The following is a 17,490-nucleotide window of genomic DNA, read 5'->3' as shown; positions in this document are numbered from 1 at the left end:
CAGCTTCTAAAGCACGTGCGGCCCCTGCTGACCTAGCAGAGCACAGGTCCAAGCAAATGTTAGATAAGCTTGTCACTTCTGGATATCATTCAAGCATTTATCCAGCTCTCTCTGCTTACTGTGAATAAAGAGTAGTAGTGTTTCGTAACATTTAGAAAATTACATAATCCATTTGGTCACATCCAAGGGTTTTACTTAATTCATAACTTGCATAAAAATGAAGTCAATCTGGGAGAGGCGGGGCAAGATGGCAGACTGGTGAGCTGTATGTTTTAGTTACTCCTCCAGGAAAGTAGGTAAAAAGCCAGGAACTGCGTGGACTGGACACCACAGAGAAATCTGTCTTTGGGCATACTTCATACAACACTCATGAAAACGTGGAACTGCTGAGATCAGCGAAATCTGTAAGTTTTTGCGGCCAGGGGACCCGCGCCCCTCCCTGCCAGGCTCAGTCCCGGGGGAGGAGGGGCTGTCAGCTCCAGGAAGGAGAAGGGAGAATTGCAGTGGCTGCTCTTACCGGAAACTCATTCTACTGATTCAAACTCCAACCATAGATAGACTGAGGCCAGACACCAGAGACTCTGAGAGCAGCCAGCCCAGCAGAGAGGAGACAGGCATAGAAAAAAAACAACACGAAAAACTCCAAAATAAAAGCAGAGGATTTTTGGAGTTCTGGTGAACACAGAAAGGGGAAGGGCGGAGATCAGGCCTTGAGGCGCATATGCAAATCCCGAAGCAAGGCTGATCTCTCTGCCCTGGGCACTTTTCCTTAATGGCCCTGGTTGCTTTGTCTATTAGCATTTCAATAACCCATTAGATCTCTGAGGAGGGCCGTTTTTTTTTTTTTTTTTTTTTTTTTTTTTTTTTTTTTTTAAATCCTTTTTGCTTTTTCTAAAACAATTACTCTAAGAAGCTCAATACAGAAAGCTTCAAAGAATTGAAATTTGGGCACGTCAAGTCAAGAGCAGAACTAAGAGAGCTCTGAGACAAAAGGCAATAATCCAGTGGCTGAGAAAATTCACTAAACAACACAACTTCCCAAGAAAAGGGGGGTGTCCGCTCACAGCCACCATCCTGGTGGACAGGAAACACTCCTACCCATCGCCAGCCCCATAGCCCAGAGCTGCCCCAGACAACCCAGTGTGACGGAAGTGCTTCAAATAACAGGCACACACCACAAAACTGGGCGTGGACATTAGCCTTCCCTGCAACCTCAGCTGAATGTCCCAGAGCTGGGAAGGGGGAGCAGTGTGAATTAACAGAGCCCCATTCAGCCATCATTTGAGCAGACTGGGAGCCTCCCAACACAGCCCAGCAGCCCAGAACTGCCCTGGGGGGACGGCACTCACCTGCGACATAGCACAGTCATCCCTCAACAGAGGACCCGGGGTGCACAGCCTGGAAGAGGGGCCCACTTGCAAGTCTCAGGAGCCATACGCCAATACCAAAGACTTGTGGGTCAGTGGCAGAGACAAACTGTGGCAGGACTGAACTGAAGGATTAGACTATTGCAGTAGCTTTAAAACTCTAGGATCATCAGGGAGATTTGATTGTTAGGGCCACCCCCCCTCCCCGACTGCCCAGAAACACGCCCCACATACAGGGCAGGCAACACCAACTACACACGCAAGCTTGGGACACCAATTGGGCCCCACAAGACTCACTCCCCCACTCACCAAAAAGGCTAAGCAGGGGAGATCTGGCTTGTGGAGAACAGGTGGCTCGTGGACGCCACCTGCTGGTTAGTTAGAGAAAGTGTACTCCACGAAGCTGTAGATCTGATAAATTAGAGATAAGGACTTCAACTGGTCTACAAACCCTAAAAGAACCCTATCAAGGTCAGCAAATGCCACGAGGCCAAAAACAACAGAAAATTATAAAGCATATGAAAAAACCAGACGATATGGATAACCCAAGCCCAAGCACCCAAATCAAAAGATCAGAAGAGACACACCTAGAGCAACTACTCAAAGAACTAAAGATGAACAATGAGACCCTAGTACGGGATATGAAGGAAATCAAGAAGACCCTAGAAGAGCATAAAGAAGACATTGCAAGACTAAATAAAAAAATGGATGATCTTATGGAAATTAAAGAAACTGTTGACCAAATTAAAAAGATTCTGGACACTCATAGTACAAGACTAGAGGAAGTTGAACAACGAATCAGTGACCTGGAAGATGACAGAATGGAAAATGAAAACATAAAAGAAAGAATGGGGAAAAAAATTGAAAAACTCGAAATGGACCTCAGGGATATGATAGATAATATGAAACGTCCGAATATAAGACTCATTGGTGTCCCAGAAGGGGAAGAAAAGGGTAAAGGTCTAGGAAGAGTATTCAAAGAAATTGTTGGGGAAAACTTCCCAAATCTTCTAAACAACATAAATACACAAATCATAAATGCTCAGCGAACTCCAAATAGAATAAATCCAAAAAAACCCACTCCGAGACATATACTGATCACACTGTCAAACATAGAAGAGAAGGAGCAAGTTCTGAAAGCAGCAAGAGAAAAGCAATTCACCACATACAAAGGAAACAGCATAAGACTAAGTAGTGACTACTCAGCAGCCACCATGGAGGCGAGAAGGCAGTGGCACGATATATTTAAAATTCTGAGTGAGAGGAATTTCCAGCCAAGAATACTTTATCCAGCAAAGCTCTCCTTCAAATTTGAGGGAGAGCTTAAATTTTTCACAGACAAAGAAATGCTGAGAGAATTTGCTAACAAGAGACCTGCCCTACTGGAGATACTAAAGGGAGCCCTACAGACAGAGAAAGAAAGACAGGACAGAGAGACTTGGAGAAAGGTTCAGTACTAAAGAGATTCGGTATGGGTACAATAAAGGATATTAATAGAGAGAGGGAAAAATATGGCAAACATAATCCAAAGGATAAGATGGCCGATTCAAGAAATGCCTTCACGGTTTTAACGTTGAATGTAAATGGATTAAACTCCCCAATTAAAAGATATAGATTCGCAGAATGGATCAAAAAAAATGAACCATCAATATGTTGCATACAAGAGACTCATCTTAGACACAGGGACACAAAGAAACTGAAAGTGAAAGGATGGAAAAAAATATTTCATGCAAGCTACAGCCAAAAGAAAGCAGGTGTAGCAATATTAATCTCAGATAAAATAGACTTCAAATGCAGGGATGTTTTGAGAGACAAAGAAGGCCACTACATACTAATAAAAGGGGCAATTCAGCAAGAAGAAATAACAATCGTAAATGTCTATGCACCCAATCAAGGTGCCACAAAATACATGAGAGAAACATTGGCAAAACTAAAGGAAGCAATTGATGTTTCCACAATAATTGTGGGAGACTTCAACACATCACTCTCTCCTATAGATAGATCAACCAGACAGAAGACCAATAAGGAAATTGAAAACCTAAACAATCTGATAAATGAATTAGATTTAACAGACATCTACAGGACATTACATCCCAAATCAACAGGATACACATACTTTTCTAGTGCTCACGGAACTTTCTCCAGAATAGATCATATGCTGGGACATAAAACAAGCCTCAATAAATTTAAAAAGATTGAAATTATTCAAAGCACATTCTCTGACCACAATGGAATACAATTAGAAGTCAATAACCATCAGAGACTTAGAAAATTCACAAATACCTGGAGGTTAAACAACACACTCCTAAACAATCAGTGGGTTAAAGAAGAAATAGCAAGAGAAATTGCTAAATATATAGAGACGAATGAAAATGAGAACACAACATACCAAAACCTATGGGATGCAGCAAAAGCAGTGCTAAGGGGGAAATTTATAGCACTAAACGCATATATTAAAAAAGAAGAAAGAGCCAAAATCAAAGAACTAATGGATCAACTGAAGAAGCTAGAAAATGAACAGCAAACCAATCCTAAACCAAGTACAAGAAAAGAAATAACAAGGATTAAAGCAGAAATAAATGACATAGAGAACAAAAAAACAATAGAGAGGATAAATATCACCAAAAGTTGGTTCTTTGAGAAGATCAACAAGATTGACAAGCCCCTAGCTAGACTGACAAAATCAAAAAGAGAGAAGACCCATATAAACAAAATAATGAATGAAAAAGGTGACATAACTGCAGATCCTGAAGAAATTAAAAAAATTATAAGAGGATATTATGAACAACTGTATGGCAACAAACTGGATAATGTAGAAGAAATGGACAATTTCCTGGAAACATATGAACAACCTAGACTGACCAGAGAAGAAATAGAAGACCTCAACCAACCCATCACAAGCAAAGAGATCCAATCAGTCATCAAAAATCTTCCCACAAATAAATGCCCAGGGCCAGATGGCTTCACAGGGGAATTCTACCAAACTTTCCAGAAAGAACTGACACCAATCTTACTCAAACTCTTTCAAAACATTGAAAAAAATGGAACACTACCTAACTCATTTTATGAAGCTAACATCAATCTAATACCAAAACCAGGCAAAGATGCTACAAAAAAGGAAAACTACCGGCCAATCTCCCTAATGAATATAGATGCAAAAATCCTCAACAAAATACTTGCAAATCGAATCCAAAGACACATTAAAAAAATCATACACCATGACCAAGTGGGGTTCATTCCAGGCATGCAAGGATGGTTCAACATCAGAAAAACAATCAATGTATTACAACACATTAAAAACTCGAAAGGGAAAAATCAATTGATCATCTCAATAGATGCTGAAAAAGCATTTGACAAAATCCAACATCCCTTTTTGATAAAAACACTTCAAAAGGTAGGAATTGAAGGAAACTTCCTCAACATGATAAAGAGCATATATGAAAAACCCACTGCCAGCATAGTACTCAATGGTGAGAGACTGAAAGCCTTCCCTCTAAGATCAGGAACAAGACAAGGATGCCCGCTGTCACCACTGTTATTCAACATTGTGCTGGAAGTGCTAGCCAGGGCAATCCGGCAAGACAAAGAAATAAAAGGCATCCAAATTGGAAAAGAAGAAGTAAAACTGTCATTGTTTGCAGATGATATGATCTTATATCTAGAAAACCCTGAGAAATCAACGATACACCTACTAGAGCTAATAAACAAATTTAGCAAAGTAGCGGGATACAAGATTAATGCACATAAGTCAGTAATGTTTCTATATGCTAGAAATGAACAAACTGAAGAGACACTCAAGAAAAAGATACCATTTTCAATAGCAACTAAAAAAATCAAGTACCTAGGAATAAACTTAACCAAAGATGTAAAAGACCTATACAAAGAAAACTACATAACTCTACTAAAAGAAATAGAAGGGGACCTTAAAAGATGGAAAAATATTCCATGTTCATGGATAGGAAGGCTAAATGTCATTAAGATGTCAATTCTACCCAAACTCATCTACAGATTCAATGCAATCCCAATCAAAATTCCAACAACCTACTTTGCAGACTTGGAAAAGCTAGTTATCAAATTTATTTGGAAAGGGAAGATGCCTTGAATTGCTAAAGACACTTTAAAAAAGAAAAACGAAGTGGGAGGACTTACACTCCCTGACTTTGAAGCTTATTATAAAGCCACAGTTGCCAAAACAGCATGGTACTGGCACAAAGATAGACATATAGATCAATGGAATCGAATTGAGAATTCAGAGATAGACCCTCAGATTTATGGCCGACTGATCTTTGATAAGGCCCCCAAAGTCACCGAACTGAGCCATAATGGTCTTTTCAACAAATGGGGCTGGGAGAGTTGGATATCCATATCCAAAAGAATGAAAGAGGACCCCTACCTCACCCCCTACACAAAAATTAACTCAAAATGGACCAAAGATCTCAATATAAAAGAAAGTACCATTAAACTCCTAGAAGATAATGTAGGAAAACATCTTCAAGACCTTGTATTAGGAGGCCACTTCCTAGACTTTACACCCAAAGCACAAGCAACAAAAGAGAAAATAGATAAATGGGAACTCCTCAAGCTTAGAAGTTTCTGCACCTCAAAGGAATTTCTCAAAAAGGTAAAGAGGCAGCCAACTCAATGGGAAAAAATTTTTGGAAACCATGTATCTGACAAAAGACTGATATCTTGCATATACAAAGAAATCCTACAACTCAATGACAATAGTACAGACAGCCCAATTATAAAATGGGCAAAAGATATGAAAAGACAGTTCTCTGAAGAGGAAATACAAATGGCCAAGAAACACATGAAAAAATGTTCAGCTTCACTAGCTATTAGAGAGATGCAAATTAAGACCACAATGAGATACCATCTAACACCGGTTAGAATGGCTGCCATTAAACAAACAGGAAACTACAAATGCTGGAGGGGATGTGGAGAAATTGGAACTCTTATTCATTGTTGGTGGGACTGTATAATGGTTCAGCCACTCTGGAAGTCAGTCTGGCAGTTCCTTAGAAAACTAGAGATAGAGCTACCATTCGATCCAGCGATTGCACTTCTCGGGATATACCCGGAAGATCGGAAAGCAGTGACACGAACAGATATCTGCACGCCAATGTTCATAGCAGCATTATTCACAATTGCCAAGAGATGGAAACAACCCAAATGTCCATCAACAGATGAGTGGATAAATAAAATGTGGTATATACACACGATGGAATACTACACGGCAGTAAGAAGGAATGATCTGGTGAAACATATGACAACATGGATGAACCTTGAAGACATAATGCTGAGCGAAATAAGCCAGGCACAAAAAGAGAAATATTATATGCTACCACTAATGTGAACTTTGAAAAATGTAAAACAAATGGTTTATAATGTAGAATGTAGGGGAACTAGCAGTAGAGAGCAATTAAGGAAGGGGGAACAATAATCCAAGAAGAACAGATAAGCTGTTTGACGTTCTGGGGATGCCCAGAGGTGACTATGGTCTGTTAATTTCTGATGGATGTAGTAGGAACAAGTTCACTGAAATGTTGCTATAGTATGTAACTTTCTTGGGGTAAAGTAGGAACATGTTGGAAGTTAAGCAGTTATCTTAGGTTAGTTGTCTTTTTCTTACTCCCTTGCTATGGTCTCTTTGAAATGTTCTTTTATTGTATGTTTGTTTTCTTTTTAACTTTTTTTTTCATACAGTTGATTTGAAAAAAGAAGGGAAAGTTAAAAAAAAAAAAAAAAAAAAAGACAAACAAGGAAAAAAAAAAACAAAAAAAAAAAAACGATGTAGTGCCCCCTTGAGGAGCCTGTGGAGAATGCAGGGGTATTCGCCTACCCCACCTCCATGGTTGCTAACATGACCACAGACATAGGGGACTGGTGGTTTGATGGGTTGAGCCCTCTACCATAAGTTTTACCCTTGGGAAGACGGTTGCTGCAAAGGAGAGGCTAGGCCTCCCTGTATTTGTGCCTAAGAGTCTCCTCCTGAATGCCTCTTTGTTGCTCAGATGTGGCCCTCTCTCTTTGGCTAAGCCAACTTGAAAGGTGAAATCACTGCCCTCCCCCCTACGTGGGATCAGACACCCAGGGAAGTGAATCTCCCTGGCAACGTGGAATATGACTCCCGGGGAGGAATGTAGACCCGGCATCGTGGGATGGAGAACATCTTCTTGACCAAAAGGGGGATGTGAAAGGAAATGAAATAAGCTTCAGTGGCAGAGAGATTCCAAAACGAGCCGAGAGATCACTCTGGTGGGCACTCTTACGCACACTTTAGACAACCTTTTTTAGGTTCTAAAGAATTGGGGTAGCTGGTGGTGGATACCTGAAACTATTAAACTACAACCCAGAACCCATGAATCTCGAAGACAGTTGTATAAAAATGTAGCTTATGAGGGGTGACAGTGGGATTGGGAATGCCATAAGGACCAAACTCCACTTTGTCTAGTTTATGGATCGATGTGTAGAAAAGTAGGGGAAGCAAACAAACAGACAAAGGTACCTAGTGTTCTTTTTTACTTCAATTGCTCTTTTTCACTCTAATTATTATTCTTGTTATTTTTGTGTGTGTGCTAATGAAGGTGTCAGGGATTGATTCAGGTGATGAATGTACAACTATGTAATGGTACTGTAAACAATCGAAAGTACAATTTGTTTTGTATGACTGCGTGGTATGTGAATATATCTCAATAAAATGATGATTTAAAAAAAAAAAAAATGAAGTCAATCTTACAGAAAAAGAAAAACATGTCAAATTTATCTGCAATGGGACATACTAAAGGAACAGAAATATAAATACAAAATCCAATGAGTTTGACCATGACATTTCATATTTAAAACACAAATTATATTCTAATTAAAATTTTGTGTTTGTGATTTTTAAAATGTTCCACATTTTTCTAGTACTCTGTACAATGGGTGGGCCAGGTGGAAAAGCTGTAGATATAGACACCAAGCATATGTCCATAAAAGTGTTTGTTGTCTTGGCTTTATTTGTCTATTCTGGCTTGTGCTGGAGGAATGGGATACTTGGAATCACTGGCAAACAGATACTCAAGGAGCTTGCATCATCATTTCTCAGATTTGCAGGAGAAAAGAATGGCCGCAGTGGCTCAGAAGCAGAAATTTTGGTAAATGTATAGATATGGGATCCATCGCTAATGTCACAAAAAGTAACGTTTCCAATATCCATGTCCAGGAAAATCCCCACACGTTGTAACCAGGGGTTCACCCAAAGAGCAGTCTTTGGATTAGTGCTGGCATAGAAGTGTTTTCCTTTTCTCAAATTCAGTGTCCAGAATCCGAGTTCTGAAGACAACATGGCCTTCCCTTCTCGTGGAACAGATTCCCTGCAGACGCCCAGATCCCATTCTTCGCTCGTTCCCACGTCCACCTCCCAGTAATGGCGGCCAGAGGTGAACCGAGAGGAGCCCAGGACGCAGATGCTGTAGCTGAATCTCTCAGCGCGCTCTTCCCGATTCTGGATGCTGTGTCCACATCGGACCTGCCTCCCGTCTTCGGAAATGAGGAGGCGGTTGTGGGCTGTGTCAACATCGAAGGTCATATCCACTGTGGAGGAAAAATACGGAGCTCAGCGAAAGACTGAATCACACCCACCGTTCACTTTTAGTGCAAGGGTCCAATTTAATCACCCATGTTATTTTCTTAATTTCACATTTTCCGTAAATCAAAAATTTCCTGGGGAAAAAAACATCTGGGAGATTTTTCAACACCCAACATTGGTTTGTATGGAGTAAAAAGAAAATACTTGGAAACAAAGAAACCCATTGGTTTCATAGCTGAAATTGTGTGCTGGGCTATATACAAAAGCACACTCAAGTTCACACTCCGTAACACAAGTTAAGCTGTGGAATTGAATGAGGCTCATCTCCTGTAGCATTCGGTCCGTCAGCGGGGAGCACATGCTGCCCCACTCAGATCCATAATCTGCAGCTGGACCTCAATCCTCCAGAGCCACCACCACATGCACTTTCACCAAACTTTGCCTGGGGGTCTGGGCCCTGGGACAAATCTGTTCACCCAGGTGGATGTCTACACTGACGGTGGGTTAAATTCACCTGGGGCTTTTTAACATGGCAGGTTCCTGGGGCCCAGTGCCAGGGAGGTGGTCAGATTCAGTGGGTGCAGGGCTGTGCCGCTCAGGAACGGGCAGCCTCAGCAGCCCCTGGGCTCGTGTCAGAACTCCAGATCCTCGGGCAGCCCAGGGAAGGAATGTGAACCTGCATCTTTACAAGACCTCCAGGTAGTTTAGTGCCCACTCAGGTTTGAGAAGCCGTGAATTAGGCCGTGCCACCCAAGAGAAATATGATGGGAGCCATGTGTTCAATTGTAAATTCTCCTGTAGATACGTAAGAAACAAGTGAAATTAATTCTCATAATATGTTTTGTTTAACCCCCCATTACCACTCTATTATCGTTTCCAGGACTGCGTGGCCATCTCTGGCTATAGCATTGGACAGACTAGGTCCAGGGTAGACTTAGTTGTTTAAGAATCTCTCAGTGATTCTAATCAATACTCAGACATGCTCAGGGACCATGGACATTTTAGGTGCCTGAATTCTGCTGATATTTAATGGAGATGGTTTGCCTGGTTGCTTATTCCAGGGCCCTTGATGGGAAGGGAGCAGGCTGTGCAGAGGCCTTACCTTGGGACCGCAGCATCCTCGGGTTCATCTGCAGAGCAGCTCTCAGGTGCGGCTCCAGCTGCTTGACCTTGCAGACCAGCTTCCCCAGCTGACAGTTTGCCCTAATGTCATCCTTCTGAGAGACGAAAGAGCAGAGAGGACACAAAAAACTCTCTCCGTGGGCGTCCACCTGCAGGAAAGTGACGCAGTGGTGGCAGCAGATGTATCTACACTTTAAGTACACGGGTTTCTTAAAATAGGCCTCACACACAGGACAGCTGCTGGCTTCTCCAAAGTGCTCTGCCATGTCTCCTGCAGGAGAAAGAGTGAGGATATTAATTACTTCATGTGTCATATAAATGTCATAATTTATAGAATGGAGATTCCATGAAATGAATATACTGAGGCTTTTTCACCTCTATGTGCATAGAGCTATTGTCCCTGGAACTAGGGAGTAAGCATGCAAATATGAAGACTCATGGCCCTGAAATGCCAGGTGGAACGAGGAACACAATTCACCATTCAAGCTTGAGTTGAAGTGGTGAAAGGGTCTAGAGCTGAACTCTCCATGGGGGCTACTCATCTCCTGCAATGGCACTTGTCTGAATTGAGATGTGCTGTGAGCATCAAGTACACACTGAGTTCAAAGACATCCTGAGAAAAAGGGAATGTAAGCTGTCTCACTGGTTACTGTGTTAAAAGAAATAAAACAAATTGGAGCTACTATGTCTAAGAGATTTAACATGGAGCAGGAGATCACTCTGGAGGTGACCCTTGTGCAGGGCCCAGCCAGGGATCACAGGCTGCCACAGCATGCAAAGCCTCAAGGAACAAGTTCCTCAAAACACCGAGGACATCCGGACCATAAAACAAACCACCGATAAAGAACCCAGGTAAGTGTCTAACCTGAGGGATAATGAGAGTACCCCAAGTATCTACCAACCACAAACAACTTGTCTAATCTCCTTTAAAAAACCTTGTCTGGAAATGCCAAGACGGAGCACAATTTTGGTTGCTACCTGAATCTGGGCCCCCAAATTGTTGTTCTAAGACCCCAATTAAATGCCTTTGTTGCCTTGAAGCTTCATTTGTTATTTCTCAGTTGACAACTGTTTCAAATTGATTATATGTTGAAGTGATAATATTTAGACTATTAAAACTATATTTGTTTCTTTTACTTTCTTTAACATGGCTGCTAGAAAATGTAGAATCCCATGTGTGGCCACATCATCTTTCTACTGGACAACACTGGTCTGGGCTGGTGGACCCTCCAATCCCTCCAGCTGGTGTGACCTGACTAGGAAAGAACCCACAACAGCCGCTGAGAGATTGAAGTTTCAGTGGAAACTCAATTCATCTCTGGTAGACTAGCCCAAGCTATTACTGGACTAAGGAAAATGAGGAATATTCATTTCTTCTGGCTGATGTGGAAACCCCAGGTTCTGCCTGCTGCTCCTGGAGTTGGGGCCCGAGTGGCCGTGGGAGCTCACACCGTGTGTGGCACCGAGTTGTCTTCACACCACCCTTGCGCGATTCAGGGAGTATTAATTCCCCAGACCTTGCTCCCTCACATCTGCCCTTCATAGGAATCTGAGAAGTGAAAAATAAATCACATAAAATTGGACTCACTGTTCTCCAAGAGAGTCTCCTCTGGCCTCCAGCTGCTTCCCAAGGTTCTTGAGTGAAATCAGCTGTCAAGGGCCTTTTGTACCAAGGGCCCTTCCTCTCTTCTCATTTACATCAGACCACGCCTCTTTAATCCAATCTTATGTTGATTTAATTGTGGCAGTAATAGGATCTTAACAATGAAAAAGAAAACCATAAATTGTTTCATACCACATTGTAATTAAAGTTCAAATTGAAATGCATTTTCAGACATTTCATACTAAGTGTTTATGAATCTCAAGAGGATTTTCCTGGTAAATATTCACAATTTTTTTCCTTGACTTGAAGAAAAAATTAGATCTGTACGTTTATTTTTGTGTTTTACCTTGTTAAGATCTAAAACTTTCAGCCTTGTTAATATTCACCCTACAGTAATACATGATCTATAGTCTCATTCACCTTATTTCTAAGCATCTTTCTAAGTAACTGTATTAGTTAGGGTTCTCTAGGGAAACAGAACCAATGAGAGATATCTGTGAATATAAGATTTATAAAAGTGACTCACGCAACTGTGGGTATGCACAAGTCCAAATTCCATAGGGCAGTCAGCAAACTGGCAACTCCAATGAAGATGTTTGACAAACTCCTTAGGAAACGAACTAGCAACTATAACGCACTCCTCAGGAAACGCTTTGCTGGTCAGCAGAAGTGAAGGTCCTCTATCTGTGTTGCTTAAAAGTCTTCAACTGATTGATTGCATTAAATCCAGCCCACTGCATTCTCTCATTGAGGAAGACACGCCCTTCCTTGAGTCATCAGTCACAGCTGCAGTCAGTTGACTGATGATTTAATAAACCAGCCTGTTGGTTTATTAACCAGCAAAAATTTCCTCACAGCAATGGTTAGGCCAGTGCTTGCTTGACCAGACAGCTGGGTACCACCACCTGGCCAAGTCGACACATGAACCTAACCATCATAGTCACCATGCTGTATGAAGGGATGGAGGGATGGAATTTGGCCATGCTATAATCATCCTACAGGATAGGCTTTTTTCACTGATTTTACTTCCAATCAATGACTAGAGAGAAGAAACCTTAGTGTTCTCTGGTTTTACTGCTCATTTAGATGTAACTATAAATGAGCCAAAAATCATGATGCTCATTAAAACTTTTTTTTTCACATTTAAAAGATGAGAAGTTCAAAATGACCCTTCACAAATTGCACGTATTTTAAATATCTGTATTACAGAACCCTCAATGCGGTTTGAGATTTTGATGTTAAACATTTTTTGGCCTTTATTATTTCAGTATATGATCCCACACAGATTTTGTTTCCCATGTGTCAATGTAGTCATTTTTCACAACATTTGGTCCATGAAGTTATAATAACACACACATCTGGAGTCTCCAGCAACCTCCCAGGCACTGTGTCGACATTTACACAGCGTCCTCCTTCCCTGTTCTGAGCCTGGCTTCCTACCTCCATCCTATGATCTGAAATCAACTGGCTTCTTGATAATTTTCTCTGAGATTTCATCCTTTCTACATAATCCCGGATCCTCTGTGTGTCATGTAAAACACTAATATACCATATTCGAAGAGCACAAAATTGAATATACATCAAAAAGAAAAAAAGACTAATTCTTCTGAACTGTGATATGGAAATGAGAAGGGAAATATTCAGATTATATTACAAATTGTAATTTCATATTTTAGATCATGTGTACTGCAAATACTTGTGCATTATCAAACATTTCCAAATCTCTGAGAAGCAAATGAAAGAACATATGAAAATCATAAGGTGCCAGAAAGGGGAAACTGTGGTTACATGTGAAATTGAGGTATTCGTTCCAAACCACTGTAAATGGAAGGTTTGTGCTTTTGTTAAGCCACTAACAGATTTGGAATGCATGTACTATTTGGGTTAACCAGGAATGCAAATATGTTTGGAATAAGCTGATGATTCACAATTTTTTATGTGGATCTGAGTTTTAGGCTTGGTTAAAACACAGATGATATGATTTGTTGGTGTTTAGATGATGTCTTTTATTTATGTTATACTTCCTGGCATATTTTTTAAAAAGAAAGGTTATTGTCCAGCTGCACAGTCTTAGGGAAGTTTCTAGTATTTTTCTTTAAACAAACTTCTGATTGTCCAGTTTTGCAATCAGTGAGAGAAACATTTGGTAGAAATGATTGTGGCCACTGAGTAAGATTTTAGAGCACACTTCTGACTAGGTTTCATGACTTCTCTTGATCTAAATATGAGAATAGTGTTATTCCTTTCTCAGCAGCTGGATAAGGGACCTCATTCCATGTGGGTGGATATTACCTCCTTACTACGTGTGAAAAGAACCCAGCAGGAATCCCGTTATCCTGGATACACTCACTGGGCACAGCCTGAGCCAGGGTCTCCCCACCTGGGGTGTTGGCACCTAAGGCTGGAGGATTCCTTGGTGGGGGGGGGCGGGCACTGCCGGATGTTCTGCAGCCCCCTGGCCTCTACCCTCCAGATGCCAGCAGCGCCCCCTCCCGCAGCTGTGGAAACCAACTATCTCACCAGACGTTTCTCAAAGTCCTCTAAGCAGCAAAATCACCCTTAGGGGAGAACCACTGGAAGTCAAGATAATGTTTCCCATTTAACTAGACAATGTTCTTTTTAGGACATAACGTTTGACTTGCTGTCTTCTTCTTCTTCTTCTTTTTTTTTTTTTTATTAAATTCTGTTTTATTGAAATACATTCACACACCACACAATCATCCGTGGTATACAATCCACTGTCCACAGTATGATAACATAGTTATGTGTTCATCACCACAATCTATCTCTGAATATTTTCCTTACATCAGAAAGAATCAGAATAAGAATAAAAAATAAAAGTAGAAAAGAACACCCAAATCTTCTCCCCATCCCACCCTATTTTTTATTTAGTTCTTGTCCCCATTTTTGTACTCATCCATCTGTACACTGGATAAAGGGAGTGTGATCCACAGGGTTTTCACTGTCACGCTGTCACCCCTTGTAATCTACATTGTTATACAGTCGTCTTCAAGAGTCAAGGCTAGTGGGTTGGAGTTTGGTAGTGTCAGGTATTTACTTCTAGCTATTCCAATACATTAAAACCCAAGAGGTGTTATCTATATAGTGCATAAGAATGTCCACCAGAGTGACCTCTTGACTCCATTTGAAATCTCTCAGCCACTGAAACTATTTCATCTCATTTTGCATCCCCCGTTTGGTCAAGAAGATACTCTCAGTCCCACGATGCCGGGCTTGCTGTCTTCTTTAAATCGAAATGAGATTGACTTACAGAAGTCAGCAGAGTGTGAATAAAATGAGAGGAGAGAACTTTCCAATAAAAAAATGCACATGGGTCCATTTTACAGCAGTACTGAGCTCGGTGAATAAGCACGTTGGAGTCAGAGGAGAATTCAGGAGAGCTGAGTCCTAAATGACTTTATTTAATAAATTTCATCAGTGACCTGAAACCTGTGGCCAGGAGACAGCAAGGTGGACACTTTCTGCATCCACAGTGAAGCTATTATTGCCAAATCCACTCACTGTGATTTATCCCAGATGCCAGTGTTTGTAATACTTAGACCAATGTTCAATATTGTAGCAAGGGACACCATCCTACTCAGTGTAAAGCAATCCTTCACTCCCCGTTACTTTCAGGGTGAAGCCTAAACTCATCATCACAGACAAGAACTTCTTTGACCCGGTCCTCATTTCCCTTTCCTGGTCGCACTCTGTCAGTCAGCAAACATTTTTTGGACATGCACTGGGTGCTAGTCCCTGTGGTGTGTCCTGGGGATGCAAGTGCTACTGTGGATAATAATGGTTTTCAAATTTCAGTTTCCAGTTGTTCATTGTCAGTATGAAGAAACATAATTGACTTTTGTATATTGATCTTGTTTTCTGTGACCTTGCTTAACCAGCTTATCAGTCTAAGAGCACCTAATATTGATTTTATGGGATATTTCAATCATTTCGTCTGTTTTTGTTTGTTAATGCTGTTGGAATGCAATATACCAGGAATTAGTTGGCTTTGAAAACGGAGATTTATTAGTTTACAAATTTACTGTTCTATGGTCACGAAAGTGTCCCAGTTAAAGCATCAGAAGGATGATACTTTCTCTGAAAAAAGGCCACTAGCATCTGGGGTTCCTCCATCAGATGGGAAGGCACATGGCTGGCGTCTGCTGGTCCTTGGCTGTGTGGTTTCATTGCTTTCAGTTCCTGGTTCCAGCAGTTTCCTCTCTGAGCTTCTGTAGGTCCTCTCCGAGATCTCCAGTGCTTTTCTCTTTTTCTCTCTGAGGTCTTTGGGCTTTTTCTGTGTCCTTTATCCTCTCATAACAGACTCCAGTAAAAGATTAAGACCCACCTTGAATGGGGTGGGTCACATGTCAATGGAAATAACTCCACCTGAAAGTCCCACCCACAGCAGGTCTGCACACACAAGAATCGATTAAAAGAACATGGTTTTTTCTGAGTGCGTAACACCTTCAAAGCAGCACACCATCTGAAAATTTAGTTTTATTTTTTCTTTCCAATTATTTTACCTTTCTTTTTCTTTTTCTTGCCTATTGTACTTGCTAAAATTGTTAGAACAGTATAAAATAAGAGCAGAAATCATTGTCTTATTTCACATCTTTAGTCTTTCAGGATTAATCATAATTAAAGATGTAGTATCTTTGCAGATGTCCCTGGTCAGATTGAGGATGTTCCCTTGTATTGATATTTTGCTGCTAGTTTTTATCATGAATGGATGCTCAACTTTGTCACATGTTTTTCTGCATCTATTAACATCATCGTTTAGTTTTTTTCTTTTTTAATCTGTTGACCTAGTTAATTACATTGACTGATTTTCTAATATTGAACCAGCCTTTTATTCACAGGATAAACCCCATCTGGTCAGAATGTATCATCTCTTCATATATATATATATATATATAGTTAATTCAACTTGTTTCATATATTGTTGAGGAATTTGGCATCTGTTCATGAAAGACATTGAATTTTCTCTAATGCCTTTGTATGTTTTTGGTATTAGGGTTGTTGTATGTGTGGATATACTCTTCATAATATTCTCATAGTACCCTTCAGGATCTGTAGATCTGGTGTAAAGTTCCTTGACTCATTCCCGATATTGGTGAATTGTGTCTTCTCTCCTTTTCTTGGTCATTCTGGGAAGAGGTTCATCAATTTTAAAAGGAGTAGGATGAGAGTGGGTATCCATGTCTTGTTCCTCATTAATGCAAATGGCATTGAAGAAGGAAGGAATGAGGGAGTGTGTCAGATGGTACCGTGAGTATAGCCTAAAATGGAGAGTAAATAGTCCAGTTTTTATAACACCTAAAACACAGACCTCCACAAGCAGAAGCCCAAGAAAATGTTCAATAACTGTTTTTGTGGTGGTGAAAATCTGTGTTCAAAATTCTGGATACTGTAGTGGCATTAATCCATTTCTCAACTAGATATATACACATATATATTTTTACTGTTTATATTAGGTAATGCTTTCTTATTTAGAAACTGAACCAGTCTTGTGGGTTACATGCAAATCCTTATTTAACCCCCTCCAAAACATAGTAGTTTATCTTACAGAAAATTAAAAGGAAAACACTTGGACATTGAGCTGAAAGTTCATGCCATTTATTGGAAAGGAAATGTAAACATAAGAGCCAAAGAAGACAACCATGTCAGTATTTGAAATGTGATGTTTCCTAATTTACCCACTTAATTCATGTTCCGTATTCATAAATTTTCCATATTTTTCTGCCGTAACTTTTTACCAGGTAACGAAGAAGCCAAAAGTTTTTATCTATGAGCATGTCATTTTTTATAAATGTGTTGTGCACTGAGTC

At 40.5% G+C, this 17,490-nt stretch overlaps 1 protein-coding gene and 1 long non-coding RNA gene across 2 annotated transcripts; one reads left to right on the top strand and one right to left on the bottom strand.

Annotated features, from left to right (window-relative positions):
• Positions 1 to 8,269: 8,269 nt before the first annotated feature.
• Positions 8,270 to 10,325, bottom strand: LOC119520924 (ret finger protein-like 4A). Its single transcript, XM_037818782.1, has 2 exons — positions 10,040 to 10,325; positions 8,270 to 8,942 (listed from the first exon to the last, which is right to left on the bottom strand). Exons 1-2 carry the CDS (start codon positions 10,323 to 10,325, stop codon positions 8,371 to 8,373), a joined length of 858 nt encoding a protein of 285 aa, XP_037674710.1. The 3' UTR covers positions 8,270 to 8,370.
• LOC119520927 lies at positions 9,924 to 11,886 on the top strand. The gene is made up of 2 exons (XR_005214247.1): positions 9,924 to 10,911; positions 11,218 to 11,886. It is a non-coding gene; the product is annotated as an uncharacterized LOC119520927 (long non-coding RNA).
• The last annotated feature ends 5,604 nt before the right edge of the window (positions 11,887 to 17,490 follow it).

This window comes from Choloepus didactylus, chromosome 27 (genome assembly GCF_015220235.1).
Source record: "Choloepus didactylus isolate mChoDid1 chromosome 27, mChoDid1.pri, whole genome shotgun sequence".
Taxonomy (NCBI): domain Eukaryota; kingdom Metazoa; phylum Chordata; class Mammalia; order Pilosa; family Megalonychidae; genus Choloepus; species Choloepus didactylus.
Note: the sequence above shows the minus strand (reverse complement) of the source record. Positions and strands in the feature narration are given on the sequence as shown.

Excerpts from the sequence above, each read along its gene's own strand:
- LOC119520924 (XM_037818782.1), bottom strand. The coding sequence starts at position 10,325 with ATGGCAGAGCACTTTGGAGAAGCCAGCAGCTGTCCTGTGTGTGAGGCC. Across the intron at positions 8,943-10,039 it reads GAGGATGCTGCGGTCCCAAG|TGGATATGACCTTCGATGTT; the intron begins GTAAGGCCTCTG and ends TTTCCTCCACAG.